We start from the raw sequence: 17,197 nt of genomic DNA on the forward strand, positions 1-17,197 counted from the left end.
ATCAACATTGCCAATGAAGTTCACAAGAAAATGATTCAGTGACCCGCGTTATCCTTTACTGACAGCATTCAACATGAGCTGTTTGGCAGCGATGTTGTATCACATGCATCATTTCGCAAACAGTTCTAAGAATTTACCAATTGACTTGCGCACTGTCATATACGAATAGACGTTTGTCCGTAATCAGCAATTGCGCAGCACAGCTAAGCTGCTGCTGCCCGCCCAAGCTGTTCTGCGTTTATATTTGTTGATAACGTGTGTTTGTTACATAGTTTTTATGTTTTATTCGTTTATATTATACAGTGATTTTCGATGTAGGACTTCTCATGTTTGAAATAAAACGTCGTCCCGGAATTTGGGATGTAGGATGAGAGGATTAAGCCTAGAGTACACGACGACATTGGGTTGCGCCACTCGTTGCGCGGAATGAGTTGCACTCAAATGGTTTCATACTTGATTGTAGACACGGCGAAACCAGTATATACTTCAGTTTCGTCGTTTTGTGGGTTCCTGAATCGTACATGAAATGAAAGTTTTGGCAGCTGCACGTCGCACGAGTTATGATGGAGTTAAAGCTTTTTGTTTATTTATTTATTTATTTATTTGATTAGCCATCCGTAGACATTTTGCAATGTATGGATGTTGTCAGTTTGGATACAGTGATTTTTGCAGATACATTGACACTTTTATATGCATTTACAGAGTATACGAATACAATGACATTTATCACTTAAATTACATTCAAACAATTAAATATTCACTTATTGTTTAGAAACAGTGTTCCTGAAAATATAGTTTAAGGGTTTTCTGTAACAGTACATGTTGTTAATTTCTTTGATGTCCTGTGCAGCTTGTTATACATTTACAGAATATACAATACAATGTCATTATGTCACTTAAATTACATTCAAACATTTAGATATTCACTTACTGTGTAAAAACAGTGTTCCTGAAAATACAGTTTAAGAGTTTTTCTGAAACAGTACATGCTGTTAATTTCTTTGATTTCCTGTGGCAGCTTGTTATACAATTTTACACCCTGATACAAGAAACTTTTTTGGGTCTTATGCTTGTTTCTCCTATCTAGATGAAGGCAGTGGCTTGTTCTTGTGCTATAGCTGTGTAAAATGCTGTTTGTACTATAATTCACTATATTTTTCTTTATATATACTATAGTGTGGAACATAAATAAACAGGGAACAGTTAGAATACCAAGTATTTTGAATAGTTCTCTGCAGTGAGCCCACTTACTGCTTTTAGTTATAATTCTCACTGCTCTCTTCTGCACTTTAAAAACTGTTTGTAAGTTGAGTACATTATTTCCCCAGAAAATTATCCCATAGCTTATGACTGAATGTACATAGCTAAAATATACAGTTCTTAGACATTCATCGCTGCATACTGAGGAGAGAACTCTAAGTGCGTAACACGTTGTAGATATCTTTTTTGTGAGTTTTTTGACATGTTCACTCCACCTAAGCTGGCTGTCAATATGCAACCCTAGGAATTTTGTGGTGGGCACTTCGTCTACAGAGGTGTTATGTAGCTTTAACTTTAGGGGACTGTTTTTTCTGTTTATTCTAAAGTGTATGCTATTTGTTTTCTTAATATTTAAGGTCACTTTATTCTCTGTAGACCATTTGTAGACATCTTTCAGTGATTCATTACAATTTTCCAACATTTGTGCTGATGTCTCACTGGTGATTATAATATTGCTGTCATCGGCAAACAATATCTTCTCTCCATGTTGGATATATTGTGGAAAGTCATTTATATAAATCAAGAACAACACCGGACCCAGCACACTTCCCTGAGGGACCCCAATATTAATATGTTGTGGATCTGACAGGTGTTTTTCTATGAACTTTGATCTACTGGAGACATGCGAGATCTCTACCCACTGTACTCTATTTTTTAGGTATGAATGGAACCATTTGTTGATTACCCCTCTTACTCCTAGTGCTTCTAACTTAAGTAATAGATTCTGGTGGTCAACTGTATCAAAGGCCTTTGACAGGTCAAGGAATATGCCAGATACATAGTTGCCTTCATCCAGTGCTTCTAGAACCACTTTAGTGAAATGTGCTATTGCCATTTCTGTACCTCTGCCTGGTCTGAAACCAAATTGCTCATTTGAAAGAAGGTTGTATTTGTTTAGATAGCTCATAAGTCTGTTCTTCATTATGGACTCTATTATTTTGGAAAATGATGACAGTAGGGCAATTGGCCTGTAGTTCTCAATGTTTTCTACATCATCTTTTTTGTGTAAAGGTAAAATTTTTGCATGTTTCAGATAATCAGGGAAACAACCGGCTTTGAAAGATTCATTTATGATATTGGTTAGGGGGGCTTTGATACTATTTATGCATTTTTTCAGCACAGACATTGGAATTTCATCTAAACCTGCTGAATTTTTGCTCTTTAATTTCCTTACCACATTACATACTTCTTCCTCAGTAGTGGGTAGCAATACCATTGAATTTGATGTATATTCCCGTGTTCGTGGATTATGAGATTTTGAAAAATTTTCCTGTAACTTTGTAGCTATACTACTAAAGTAAGAATTAACAAAGTTTGCTAGTTCTTTTGGGGTACTTGTTAGGTTTTCTTTGTTCCTGATTTGGGTGTTTATTTGCCTATGTGTTGCTGTTCCTGTCTCTTGTTTCACTATAGTCCATGTAGCTTTACTTTTATTTTTAGCTAGATTTATTAGTCTATCATTGGCCTTTTTTTTTGCAACATTGAGCACCTTCCTATAGATTTTTTTGTAGTTTCTGTAGTAATGAAGAAAATCTGGATCACTGTTGTTGTTTTTTATAGAGTTTAGGTATTTAAAAGTTTGGGCAGATTTTCTAATTCCTGTGGTAATCCACTTATTTTTGGTGGATTTTCCAGTAGAACTTAGTGCTTTGGGGAAGGCTTCTTCGAATATTATCTTAAACTCCGACATGAATTTGGAGAATTTCTGATTCACATTATTTTCTGAATATACTTCTTCCCATCTTTCATGTCTTAATTTTAAGCAAAATTTTTGTATTGCTGCGTCTGAGTAGACTCTTTTAAACATGTGGAGGTTTACTGGTTTTTCTACAGAAGCTTTTACTTTTATGATTTGGCATAAATGATCTGATAGTCCAAGATTTTTGACAGTTATGACACAGTTTTCCCCACCTATATCTGTAGCTACATGGTCAATGGTAGATGTTGAGTGCTTGGTTATTCTTGTTGCACAATTAACTAAAGAGGACATGCCAAAACTATTCAGAATATTCAGAAAAGTGTTACTGGTTTCATCTGCCTTAGCTGTGTTAATGTTTAAGTCACCACACAAGAGTATATTACTTTTCAGGGATGACACTTGTTCTAGGCTTTGCATAAGTTTTGAAAAGAATGTTTCTAAATCACCACTGGGAGAACGGTATACACATAGTACAATTAGTTTTTTGGGCATATCTACAGCTGGTATCTCTACTGCTGACACTTCAAAATGCTTGTCTACACTTAGTAGGATAATATCATTCCTGACTTTAAATGAAATACCACTCTTAACAAAAATACATGATCCTCCACCTTTCATTGAGTTTCTGCAATAAGAACAAGCTAGTACATATGAGGGCAAATTTATGTATTGAATTTCATTGACTTTGCACCAGTGCTCTGTGATGCAGATAACTGGACTGTCTAAGGATTGTAACTCAACTTCTAGCTGTTGCACTTTGCTTTTTATACTCTGAATGTTTTGGTGAAGCACTGTTAGAGATTTAATGTTACTTATCTTGGAGGTTTCTTTTTCATCATGCTTGTGACTAAAAAATCTTGCAGATGGGAGGGAGGCACTCTCTTCCGTCTGCTTGTTGCTCCATGTGAGGTTGTGTACTTTTCTGCCACTGCTGATGTTGGAACTGCTGCTGCTCCTGTTGACTGTACTGCTTCTGTTGATTGTGCTGCTGCTGACGGTGCTGTGTCTGCTGTTTCTGGTACTGCTGCTTTTAGTGACACTGGTGGCAGTTGTGCTGGTGTTTCTGCCTCTATTTTTGTTGATGTTACTCTTTCTTCTACTAGTGTTGAGTTTTCATCGTTTTTGCTATTGGGATAGCCTGGGATGGCGGCTAATTCTGCTGTAACCTCCTTTGAATGTGTGTTTTGGTCACCATTGCTTTCTGCATGAAAGTCCAGTGGCATAACAGTTTCAGTTAAAAAGTCGTCTTGCATGTTGAGTTTGTCTAAAGTTTCACTGATTTTTTCACTGAGCAGTCTTTTGCCTCTTCTGTTTAGGTGCATTCCATGATTTGTGTAGCTGCATCTCTGAAGAAAATTCACACTGAGAAAATAGGCATTTGAGTAGGCTTTACAGATTTTCTGGAATTGCCTGTTTGCTTTTTTAATTTCTAAATTTACGCAAGAATTAGGTATGAGATCATGCCTATGAGGTATTCCTGTTACTATCACTGTGTCCTTTTCGGTAACATGAAGAGTTTTCTTTAGGTTGCGGACTGCAGTTGCCAGTTCATTCCTATACACATCGTTTGCGCCCGCAATCAGTACAATGCGCCGATTTTTGTTTTGTAATCTGTCTTGCTCAATGTTTTTAGCTACTTCCTGTATAGGAGCCCCTGGTTTAACATATCCACACGCTATCACATTGTGTTCAGCACGCAATATTTCTGCAAGATTTCGTCCATGGTTATCAGAGTAAACTGTTACTTTTGTACGTTTATAACACTTTTTCGTCTTCGTTCTTCCGATAATGCATTTATCAATTTTGAATTTGTTCACTTCACACGTTTCTTCCGCTAGGCCTACTGTGTTTACATCAGTCTGTACAGTTGTGTAACAGTCTTGTGTTTCATTGCACTCAGAAATTGTGTTTATGCACTTTTCTTGTGAATGTTTGTTTAGTTCACACGTTTCGCGGCCTATCGTGTTTGTGCCTGGATACAAGGCATCAAAACGATTCTGCAACGGTACTTTGTACACTGTTTCACCAGATTTGGAGCGGAACTTTTTAGGTATTTCAAAGTCACGGCTAGTTTCTGTTAGTATGCCGTTACAATGAGAACTGCTTGAGATATACTTAAGCATGTTGAGAAGCACTGATGCGTATTTTTTGCTAAGTTCAAGATCACGCTGCAATGCACTCGCTACACAATCTTCAACACCAGAATATACCATTTCTGTTGCGGCTCGGCGTCCGTTACAAGTCGCTACGCCGCAATTACAGTCCGAGTTTTCCAAATTTACTTCTGCAATACATTTCGTATGACACCAAATTTGTCTCACAGAACAAAGTCTGACACCTTTACGAACAATTTCGCTACAATATAAACAGCTAACTGATACTTTTAAGTCAATTTCTGGAGAACGATTTATTATTACTTCCACACGTGACGCCATCTTGATGTCCACAACTGGTCATTAAAAAATAAAGTAACCCTAAATGTAAAGAAAACTAACTATATTAACTTCCAATTGAACAAAAAGCACAATGCCACTAGAATAAAAGTTAATAATAATGCATTAGAATGTTAACAAATACCAAATTCTTAGGGATGAATGTAGACAGCCAATTGAAATGGACAAACCATGTCAACATTTTGGCAAAGAAATTATCCACAGCATGCTATGCTCTTAGAATCCTTGCACCGGTATGCAATAATACCTGTCTTAAAATAACATATTACGGATATCTACACTCAGTCCTCAGCTATGGGATCATGTTTTGGGGAACAAGTGCCAGTAACATACAAACTGTGTTCAAAGTACAAAAAAGAGCCATAAGGATAATAACAAACAGCAACAACAGGGCCCACTGTCTAGAATTATTTAGAAAGCTAGGCATTCTAACTGTTTCTTGTGAGTATATCTTTCAGAACATAATGTTCATTAAGAAAAATCTCAACATGTACAACACAAACAGCCTAATACATGACCATGAAACAAGAGCTTGTCACCACCTCCATCTAGAAAGAAAGAACAAGGCAAAGACGCAAAAAGTATATTTTATAATGGGATAAAACTGTATAACAACTTACCACAGAAAATTAAAGAAATAAATGAGCCCCTCACTTTCAGACAAAAGCTTAAAACCTTCTTAGTAAGTAAAAGTTGTTATACTGTAAAAGAATATTTAACATAGATGTAGATTATTAGCAACATATGACATTATCACCAAAATATTATATAATTATAAATGTGTGTATCACTAGTTATAAAAACTACACAAAATATGAGAAACCTGTTTCATTGTAAATGTAAATGTGTGCTCATGTGTTGTAAACTGACGACATCCATACAATATTTATTGTTCCACGGATGAGTAAATAAATAAAAAAAAACTTTTGTGTGGAATCGCTGCATAAGAAAAAAAAAAAAGAAACGTATTTCGATTCGTGACTGGATGAAGAAAGGACGTCAGCTCGATTGCTTAATGCTTCGCATCCTTGCTGAAATAATTTGGAATGGAAGACCCAAGAATTTCTTTTAATTATCTTAGAATGTCACCAGAACTGTTAACGTTTATTCTAAATTAAGTTACTTATGCGATAAGGAATAAAGATATTGTAATGCATGAAGCACGGTCGCCAGAACTGAAATTACAAATCACATTGCATGCCTTACAATCGAGAACACTCGGCATGCTATAAGATGCGGTTTCAGTTGGTGATGACGCTGTTTCATTAACATCAATAATTATTAACATTAACAGTAATAACTATTAACATTGACAGCAATAATTATTGAAGTAGGCTGCATTAAGAAGAGAATGGTTTGCAAACTTCTCTCTTGAAGATAGATCTGTACAGTAGAAATATTTCAAAATTCAAACATATGTCAATGGGAAGAAAAAAAAAGAAAAGAAAAAGAGTGGGCTAACTCGAACGATGGAATTTTAGTGGAAATATTTCAAAATTCAAACATATGTCAATGGGGAGAAAAGAAAAAGAGTGAGCTAACTCGAACAATTAGTCTTGTAGACAAAGACCATTTCTACAGGTAGAACTACATTTGCTTGTATTTTTCTTAATTCAGTTTTATATGTGCTCCTAATTCAATAAATTTTGTAATCAGCATCACTGAAAATCCACAAACACCTATGCAAAGCATATATATTCAAAAAGTGAACATTATTCTCTGTTCCCCACTTCATATTTCAGTTTGTCTACATTCTACGAACACACATAACCTTAAAACCCATGCAACAAGTGTCGCCAAATTTGGAACACGCCGAAACTGTTTAGTTTCACCAGTCACCACAGTCCAATATATATTACTCTGTGGTTTCACCAACGAGTTAAAATTTTATAGAGTGGCTGAGATACTAGTTACAGCGCTCCTAGCGGCAACCAACGCTAACTCGGCCGCCATGTTCTCCTTAGTCAAAACATTAGGAAAGCGTTACTGTTGTTTGTGTTGGAAGTGTGTCAGCTGTTGTGATATTACTGCAATATTTAACTTTTCTAGTTGACTTTTATGTTACAAAATATAAAGTCAACATGCCTGCAGTGTGTTCAGCGTTCAACTGCACAAATGGCAGCGATAAAACAACAAATATTTCATATAATAAGTATATTAGTACCGAAATACGACACACGTTTTTTAATGTTTATTAAAGAGTCATTTGCATTGGAACTGTAATTATGCTTAAGACAAATGCAGGAAAGTAATTTATTTATCGTTGATTACAGATTTCCTTTAAAAGATAAGGAAATTACAAAAAGATGGGTTATAAATATGAAGCGAGAAAACTGGTTTCCTACTGCAGCCAGTTACTTCTGTTCAGCTCATTTTGAAGAGAAATATATGTACCACACAAATGTCCAGAGGCGCCTTTTGTCAAAAGCAGTACCTACTATCTTTAACTTTCCACTACATTTACAAAAGCAAGATAAAGTATTACGACCACAACCCAGAAAGCGATCTTTCGACAATTTGCAAGATAGTGCTGTTACAGTGACATCATTAGCACAAAGTAAGTCAATAATGTAATTTTACTCCGTGTTCTTATTACTTTGAATTACATACTTTCTATTATAATCTTATGGTGTAACTTTGTTATAAACTTATGATGTAACTGCATTCTTTCAGTGCCTGTCGGACCCACATTTGTTTCTGCTGACCACAATTACTGTCTCCCAAGCCCTAAGAAGTTGAAAACACAATATAACAGAGTACAAGCAGAGAACGTGCGACTAAAGAAGCGGATAAAGCAAATGAAGCAACTTAGTGTACGACACAAAAGAAGAATAGTGCAGTTACAGACTTAAGTTGCTGGTTTGAGAAGAAGGCTATGTAGTTCAGTTTCTTATATGTTAAACAGTGAACATGTAGTTTGTTTGTTGAAGGAGCTATTGGAACTTCAGTGCAGTGCTAAAGTGTGCCATTATTCTCAGCAAATAAGGAAATTTGCCATGACCCTACACTTTTATTCTGCCAAGGCATACAGCTACTTACGAAAATTTGTGAAATTACCCCACCCAACAACGCTTCGCCGTTGGGCAATGTAACACATATTTCAAATAAATTCTCGTTCACAGTGTACTGGTTTTTGAGGCTTTGACTGTTTACTTTGAAATAGAGACAAAAATTTCGCATTTCTGCGCCCGTTACTGTTTCTATTAGTTAACCACAGCATGTTTAGAAGTTTCACCGTAATATTCTGGAGGTACCTGCTCTAATTGCATTAATTTATGGGCAACAAGTAACGTTATAATGGATGGACAGACTTATTTGAGTTGTCTTGTAGTGTTATCTACATCTAAAAGTTTAGCCATTTTTCGACAAAAACATCCCTTTTTGCTGTCAGTGTACACTGAAATCACTGCTGTCTATTGCTTGTTTTAGAAAAAATAAAGCTAGTATGGGCTATTTCAAGTAAGTCAAACGCAGTTACAAGGGGGCGGGACACAGCAGACGAATGCCTTGACTAAAGGAAACATGGCGGACAGAACTTCAATTTGCTTCAAACATGGCGGACATATAGCCACTCTATGAAATTTTAACTCGTTGGGTTTCACCAACGAGTTGCGCATGCGAGTGGCGTTTGGCGCAGTTGCCTGCAACTTAGTGTCGTTATGTAAACTAGGCTTCACAGTAATGAAATCGAAAATTGCTTGGGCTTCGGTTTTTTTTTCCTTTTTTTTTCAATAATACAACTAAAAGCAAGAGTTGTTTTAGTAATTGTTTCCCCTATAAGTATACAGTTCCTGCCACAGGCTCAGTCACGTGCCCACGGTTCAATCGCGAAATATCACCTATTCCAAAGAAGCATCTGCCGCAGGGTGTTTAGTTTTTACATACTGGGTTAATGATAGACTATGTTACTTTTCACTAATGCAACTGGGTTGTCGTAAGAAAATTTTAGACTGATGTAACTTAATAGTACTGGTACCAATTATTTTGATTTGCAGAACTACTTGAAATGTAATTTTATCCTCTGGCATGCTTTATTCATCATCTGCGATTCTATTGAACTGGTGGTTTAAAGCCGGGTTCACACAGGCAACAAAAGTATCGCCATTGCTAATGGCGAACTGCAGTTGCTTTGTAGTTGCACGTGTGAACCCCTAGTTTTCGGTGGCGCCATTTAAGAAGCGCAACTTTTGTCACGCCACAAAAAGTTGAACTTGGTTCTACTTTGTTGCGCCATTCTGCCTTCTCCACAATAGAATAACGTCATTCGATTGCTACCTCGCGGCTGGATTCAAACCTTTCTAGTGCGTATTCGTTCGCAAATAGTGCTTTTGTTTGTGCGTTTGGTATTAATATGTCGAAAAAGTGGTCATCAGAGGCAATTATGAGATTCTTGGAGGTGTATCAAGAACGAGAATGCCTTTGGAACCACAAAAGCGAATCATACAGACGGAAATGTGAGAGATGCTGCATTAATTGAAATAGTAGACAGTGTGCGTGAATATGTACCTGGAATTGATGTAGCTACAACAAAATTAAAAATTCGAAATGCTTACATGAATGAACATAAAAAGTACTGAAATCACTTAAGAATGGTGCGTCTACAGACGGTATTTATAAACCCAGCCTGGTTTGAAGCTGCAGACCGGTTCTTGAAACATGTAGTCGAGACAAGAGAGACGAGAAACACTTTGGTAAGTAATATTTTACATTTATTATGTTTCCTAAACATCTTATTTAGTAATATCTACAGCCGTTTAATCAGCTGAGACAGGTGACGCCATTTTGCAAACTGTGCAATTACGAAGAATTTGTGGCGTCCTGTGTGAACGATAGCTCACAGCGTCGCTCCAGAATGACTTGACTTGTGGCGATACTTTCGTTGCATGTGTGAACCCTGCTTAACATTTTAGTCGGCGACGAGAATACATCTTGGGTTTTCTTTAGCAGTCACTCTGTTCACGGAAAATAATGCCAATGGTTTTGTGTGGCTGTGGTTTCTGTGTTGCAATCATGAATTATATGACACTTTACAGAACCGTGCCGCACTTCTTCGTTCATTTCCTACCAAAATGCGGAAAGGATACAGTCTTAACATTCTGCCACATGGGTTCTATCGCTAATTCCCAGCACAGAAACATGGCAGTGCTAGTCATGACTCCAAATTCCTCCTGTAAGGTCGTCCCTTCCTTTGATGCATATGGAATCACAACAGTACCGTAGTTTACCATTTGTCTGTGGAAAAAGAAAACTCGTGATATGTTGTAGATACTGCATTTAGTTTTGCACGACAGAGCTATTGTAGAAGACTCGTAAGAAAACAGCCGTGCTATATTGCAAACACTTAAGTAAATTAAATAAGAGAGAGAGAGAGAGGGCTGGGGGGTGTCAACTTTCAGAAAATCGAAAAAGTGATCTCTCCAGGACGGGGAAATTCTCGAAGTCTTTGGGTGTAACACAGAGATACGGATTATGCTTTTCAACTGGAATTCAACGCAATAATATGACGAACTGGAGAGACGAGGATTAAGTACGTGGAGTTCTAGGCTACTAAATGTTGATTCTGTAGGCCAATTCAGGTGTGGTTTTGGAAGATTTCCATATACATCTAATTGTTTATTGATCGTGGGCTACCTAATCAAGCAATAAATAAATAACTAAAAAGCAACTAGAAAAACAGAAATAATGAAATCAATGCAATAAATCCACTAACATGAGCGAATGTCAAGCTTTAAGAACAAACCAACTATTATAGACAGCATAAAAATTGATAAGCGTTTTATTCCGTGTTTTTGCCCTTTGAGAGGTATTAATACGGTATTTTTGTTGAAATAGGTCAGGATTTTCTCAGTCATTCTGATTTTTCTTCGTATTTCAGTTCGGTTTCAACCTGCCGTTATAGGAAATGAAATTATTTTTGCGAATATTTGTAGCTTTGTTTCATAACTTGTTGGATACACTGGATATCACTGACATTCTACATCTACAGCCTTACTTTGCAAACCAATGTGCATATGAGAGGTCACTTCTCATGTACCATATATTAGGGTTTATTTCCTTTTCATTTGTGTATGGAGTGGATGAAGATTGGCTACTTATATATTTATCTTTGATCGGTTGATCACTTTTGTAGTGACACTGGATACATGAGATATACATAAATGATTTACAAAATTTTTTGTTCAGTTAATGTAGAGTTCTCAGGTTTACAGTTGAGTTAGTTGAAATAGCACTATGTTTCAGTGACTATCTGTTCCATAATCTTCTGGTGAAGTGTCAAAATATTTTCTATTTTATTATTTTCTAGGTAGAGTGGACAAACAGTGTCTCAGTTGCCTTTATAAAGGCAATGCAGCATGGCCGATCGCCCCCTCCAGAGCCTACCTTTGCCACAAGGTGGATGGTAGTGGTGGAGGGAAGGGCCATGGTCACAATCTGATATGGTCAGTCGGTCTCCACCTCATGTTTTTTTCTAGATATCTTGGCCGAGATCACTTATTTATCATCTTTCTCCCCCAGACAAATGTACTTGCTCGAAGCAGCATGCCTGTGGGCAGAGTTGATGCTGCAGATGCCAGGAATGCTTATTCCCACTGCATCTGTGGCTGAGCCAACAAGATCTTTAATGAAACAGCATTCTGCTGTCAGCAGAGAGAGACAATGTGACCATTTAATAGTGTATATCAGCGCACACTCACTAACAACTAATCTTTCCATTATTTAAATGTTGTGTAAATCTTGTGTATTGGGTTCTACAAACTCCCTTTCAGTGCAACAAGCTAAGATCAGGCAACATATTAATAGGTCCTTGCACAACAGCACACAGTACCAACAGGCTCCATAAAGCCGCGTGTAAAAAATGTGATTTTTCAGGGCGTCATATGTTGGATACGGTTGATCACAGAGATAAAGAGTCAAGTTTTTTGGATAGCCCTTGGCGTAGCGATAGTATGTATACCTATAGGAAGAATGGGCGTACTGTAGTTATCCTACAGTACAAGGTCAGAATCTGAACATTACACACGTCCTCCCACCCAGGGAAACTGAGCAAATCGGTTGGTTCTTTTGAAATAGATGTGGTTTAGAGTGGATCTTAGGTGGCTTATAAAAGCACCATTTGTTCATGGACAGTCTCTGAAAAAAAAAAAACAGGATTTTTGGGTATCAAAAGTACCAAGTGCAGTGATGGCCACTTCTGTAATTTCTATTTATGGGAAATCGTTGAAAGTTTTACCATATGTTCTTAATATGATATTCCCAGGGATCTTTGAAACTTTTTGCATTGTGCTTATCCGTTACCGAGATCCAAAGATTCAAATTTACGAAACGTATGCACATAAAATATGTATGTAATACCTGGTCTGAGGCATAAACATAGATTTCACTGACACTGTGAACACATGGCAAGTGTTCTGGGGTCGTCAGAAAGGGCCTGAGATCACCAAACTATATTTTTATTTATTTATTTTTTTTCACCAGCAAAACTTTGGCGCACTCTCTCTTCTTGCGTCTGTTTCACGCTTAAACATGCTGTCTTGCCATGGAAATTATTCAATGGTGGCGTAAGCACCTTACAAAAAAATTACTTTGTCATATAAAATTCTTTGTACGAGGGTTTCCCAGAAAGTAATACACCACATTTTTTTTTCTTCAATGATTCTTTATTGAACATAATGAGAAATACACACACAAAAGAATAGTGTTTTATCTACACACCCTATTTTTCCATGTAATCTCCGTCCTGTTCTATGGCGATCTCCAACGCAAAACAAGGGTGTGTATGCCCTGTCGGTACCAATCCTTGTCCTGGTGGTGGAGGCAGTGCTTCACTGTGTGAATCACCTGCTCATCATCCTCAAAATGTATTCCATGAATGGCACCTTTTAATCTGTCCTCACAAATGACAACATCAACTCGTTGCAACATGTCAGGTGTGACAGCCGTGGTTGGTATCCCCAGCCACTGAAAATCGTGGAGCTCCATAGAACTGTCTTCTGATGACCTCACTCTCCGTGCCCAGTGACTAACTGTACTTCTTTCGACAGCAGATGTTCCATAGACTTTGCACAAGCATTGTGAATATTCCCCACAGTTTCTTTCTGTGCAGTGAGGAATTCAATGATGGTACATTGCTTGTAACATACATCATCTACAGACGCCATTTTGAAACTGTGCTGCAGCTACCATATCTGTCGGAAGTGACGGACACTGAACATGCTCACTCAGGAGACTAAATAATACATACGTAATGTTTCACATTAGTTGCATAGTTTTCGGCTGAGAAAAAATGTGGCGCATTACTTTCTGGGCACCCCTAGTACTTGCAAAGCGACCACCACCTTTTTCATATACTGTAGGTGCAGCCTAAAAATGTTCTCCATTTTTATGAAAAGTAGTATAAAATGAACTTGCGTATGGGAGATGATTTTGTGTTAACCTTATATTATGTCTGCTTATTTTTGTCAAAGTATGTAAATATACTGTCAAAACTTTACTGACCTACAGAATTTGTTTTATATAAGCAGCACACCTTACTGTAATAGGGAAAATTTGGAACCAACTGAACAATGTTCCTATTGGAGCATAAAAAAGGCAAATACGCTCCTCTTTAAAAGACTGACAGAAAAGTGGGGAATCAGCTGCATGAATCTTCATTCCGCCTTCCTCACCAAAAATTTTGGCATGCACGTATATTCGTGCTTTTCTGTGCTGAAAGAGAGAGGCAGAGTGACAGTGACACTAGAAGAGAGAGGAGACAGTGCCAGTGAGAGCAGAAGAGACAGGAGACAGTGGAAACAAAAAACAGAGATGAGTGGAGACCATACATAGGTCTGGGTTGGGGAGGATGCATGAACCATCCGGGGGCATGAACCACCTCACCCCCACATCCTCCCAGACCTACGAACTTGAACACACTGTACACACGTGAAGTTTCCCAGTTCAGGGATCAAAACCCTGAGCAAACCATCCCCAATAACATATGCGGAGAGGAGATGATGGTAGCGGAAGACAGCAGACTGAAAGAAAGAGACAGTGGCAATGGGAGACAGAAAAAGATTGGGACAAAGACAATGGCAGTAGCACAGAGAGACAGTGAAAGTGGCGGGGGATTTAAAATATTCTCTATTAAATGAATGTGGATATGTTCATATGAACCAACATTTTTGGTGAGGACAGTGGAATGAGGATTGAGGCAGCTTGTTTCCCAGTGTTCTGTCATAGTCCTTTAAAGAGGAGCATATTCACCTTTTTTGTGCTCCAGCAGGAGCACTTTTCAGCTGGTTTTTATTTAAATGTTGACAATATTTTTGTGTTCTTTAAGCTGTTTTGAAGTTTCTTATAAAATATCCATCTACATGGTTCAGGATTTTTGTTGCTTTTCTTAAGTAGTGTACATATGGTACTCATCTTTACCTCTGGTGCTGTAATTACATACATGTTTCTTCAGCAAATCTGAACATAATTGTTTGCTAGATGTACAGTACAGGTACAGTCATTCTTTATAATTCTTCACATTCGTTTCTGCAGCACTACCTTGGTGACAGATTTCCAATTTTCAGTACACCTTGTAGTAACACTGTTCACGTTTACGTCGCACTTCACTTAGCGTAGACCGGGACTGTGTCCTAGGCATGCTCGATGTTAACTCACTGGGCATGGCCCATGCTGCCTGAGTTGTTGTTGTTGTTATGCCGGCAGAGGTCGCGTCCGAATTCTCGCGTGCCCTCTGGTGGACGGGACTCTACTTGCGGCAACTAGCATCCGTGAGGCGCCGTGCTGATGTGCGCCTCCCACTATCTTTCTGGTGGCTACTGCACTCCTCCTCCTTCAGGGGGTGAAGCCACTGTGATCCACTGCGTCGGAAGGTGGAGCGTCGGGCAGGAGCGATGACCTCCACATCCACTGGAAGGCCGGAGTCAAGGGGATATGCCAACCCTCGAGCTGGAACCTTCGAATATGGCTGGAAGTGACCCACACGAAGAGGCCCCCGTCGTCCCACCACTGGAGCCCGGAACAGAATGGGCGACAAGCTGTCGAACTCTGGATCCTGTTCCACCTCGGGAGGGGCAAGACCCAGTGGCGGGGACGATGGGGAAGGGACGACCACAGGTGAACCAGCCTCCTGAGAAACCGTGCCTGCAAAGGGGGCTGGCTCTTGCTGGGGCATCTCAAACGATGGCGATGCCGGTGCTGGAGCTACTGGAGGCTGCCAAGGCTAAGAACCATCGCAGTGCGGCAGAGTCACAGCGGGGAGAGGCGGTAACGTTCCCTGAGAAACCAACACGGGTGCCGGCAATGCGGAAGCAGGTGTCCGAGAGGTCGGAGGGTGGGTGCCCAAACGTGGACGTGGACTTACCACCCGGTCCCCTGCCTGCAAGCTATAGAGCCGGTGGCCATTTCGGCGCAGGACCACCGCCGGTATCCAACGTGGATTGCGACCAAACCCACATGCCCAGACCGACATACCCAGTGGAAAGCCAGGTACTCCGTTTTGCGAAGACTGGCGAGGACCAGGCCGGAGGAGGTGCAGCAGAGTCCTAGGTTGGCGCCCATGGAGGATCTCTGCAGGGCTGCGTTCGCCCATTGGTGTGGTCCGGTATGCCGTCAGGAAAAACGTCAATGCCTCCTCCGCAGGAAATTCGTGCACATAATTTTTCATCTGCGTCTTAAATGTGCGCACCATGCGCTCGGCTTCCCCATTCGATTGTGGATGGAAGGGGGGAGAGCAAACGTGCCGAATACTGAAGCGCCTACAAAAATCCTGGAAGGTCTGCGAAATAAACTGTGGTCCATTGTCCGAGACCAGGGTGATTGGCAGACCTTCCACAGAAAAGATTTTTGCTAGTGCCTGGATTGCAACTTCTGAAGTGGTTGAGGAGCAGCGAACCACATATGGGAATCGGGAATAAGCATCAATGACAATGAGCCAAAAGCCATTGAGAAACGGGCCCGCAAAATCGATGTGAACACGTTCCCATGCTTGGGTTGCCGGCGGCCAGGAAGAGAACGCTGCCCTGGGAGATGCCTGTTGGCTCGCACACTGGGAAAAGGCGGCCACCAAGTGCTCAATTTCTCTGTCAATACCAGGCCAGTACACATGTCTGCGAGCCAAGGTTTTAGTACGGGAAACACCCCAGTGCCCCGCATGAAATAACGTGAGGACCTCCCTTCGTAAACTTGCAGGAACAACCACACAAGGAGCTGTATCATTGGTAGCCAGAAGGAGGACTCCTTCCAAGACCGAGAGGTGGTCTCGTAGAATAAAATAATTACGAAGAGGGTCCGAGGCCCGGCCTGGAGTGCGGGATGACCACCCCTGCTGAATGAGGCGAACTACTTGCCGGAGAACCGCTGCCGTTTCCCTGGCATCTCTAGAACTAGTGATCAGGAAGCCATCAACCGCTTGGCGGGACGCTACATCCAAATGAAAACACATATTCTCTTCTCGATCGAACTTAGGATCCGGGCCCACTGGAAGACGGGAAAGAGCGTCAGCATTGGCATGCTCTCTGATAGGGTGAAAATGAATGTCATAATGGTACTTAGAGAGGAACAAGGCCCAGCGCTGTAGTCTGTGGGCCGCCCTATCCGGAATCTGAGAGGTGGGGCCAAATAACGATATTAACGGCTTATGGTCAGTGATTAACTGAAACTTCGTGCCATACAAGAAAGGGTGAAACTTGGTAACAGCGTAGACAATGGCCAAAGCCTCTTTTTCCACCTGGGAGTAATGGGCCTGCGCGGGACTAAGAGTTTTATACGCAAACGCCAGTGGTTGCTCGGAACC

The 17,197-nt window shown here is 39.8% G+C and overlaps 1 protein-coding gene across 1 annotated transcript; it reads left to right on the forward strand.

Moving 5' to 3' along the window:
- Positions 1–7,406: 7,406 nt before the first annotated feature.
- On the forward strand, positions 7,407–8,513 carry LOC126238261 (THAP domain-containing protein 2-like). The gene is made up of 2 exons (XM_049947779.1): positions 7,407–7,969; positions 8,086–8,513. Exons 1-2 carry the CDS (start codon positions 7,651–7,653, stop codon positions 8,262–8,264), a joined length of 498 nt encoding a protein of 165 aa, XP_049803736.1. The 5' UTR covers positions 7,407–7,650; the 3' UTR covers positions 8,265–8,513.
- The last annotated feature ends 8,684 nt before the right edge of the window (positions 8,514–17,197 follow it).

The sequence above is a fragment of the Schistocerca nitens genome, chromosome 1 (genome assembly GCF_023898315.1).
Source record: "Schistocerca nitens isolate TAMUIC-IGC-003100 chromosome 1, iqSchNite1.1, whole genome shotgun sequence".
Classification (NCBI taxonomy): domain Eukaryota; kingdom Metazoa; phylum Arthropoda; class Insecta; order Orthoptera; family Acrididae; genus Schistocerca; species Schistocerca nitens.

Bases quoted from the DNA above. Each gene is read 5' to 3' on its own strand.
- LOC126238261 (XM_049947779.1), top strand. From the start codon at position 7,651: ATGCAGGAAAGTAATTTATTTATCGTTGATTACAGATTTCCTTTAAAA. The intron at 7,970-8,085 runs GTAAGTCAATAA...GCATTCTTTCAG, and splicing joins AGTGACATCATTAGCACAAA to TGCCTGTCGGACCCACATTT.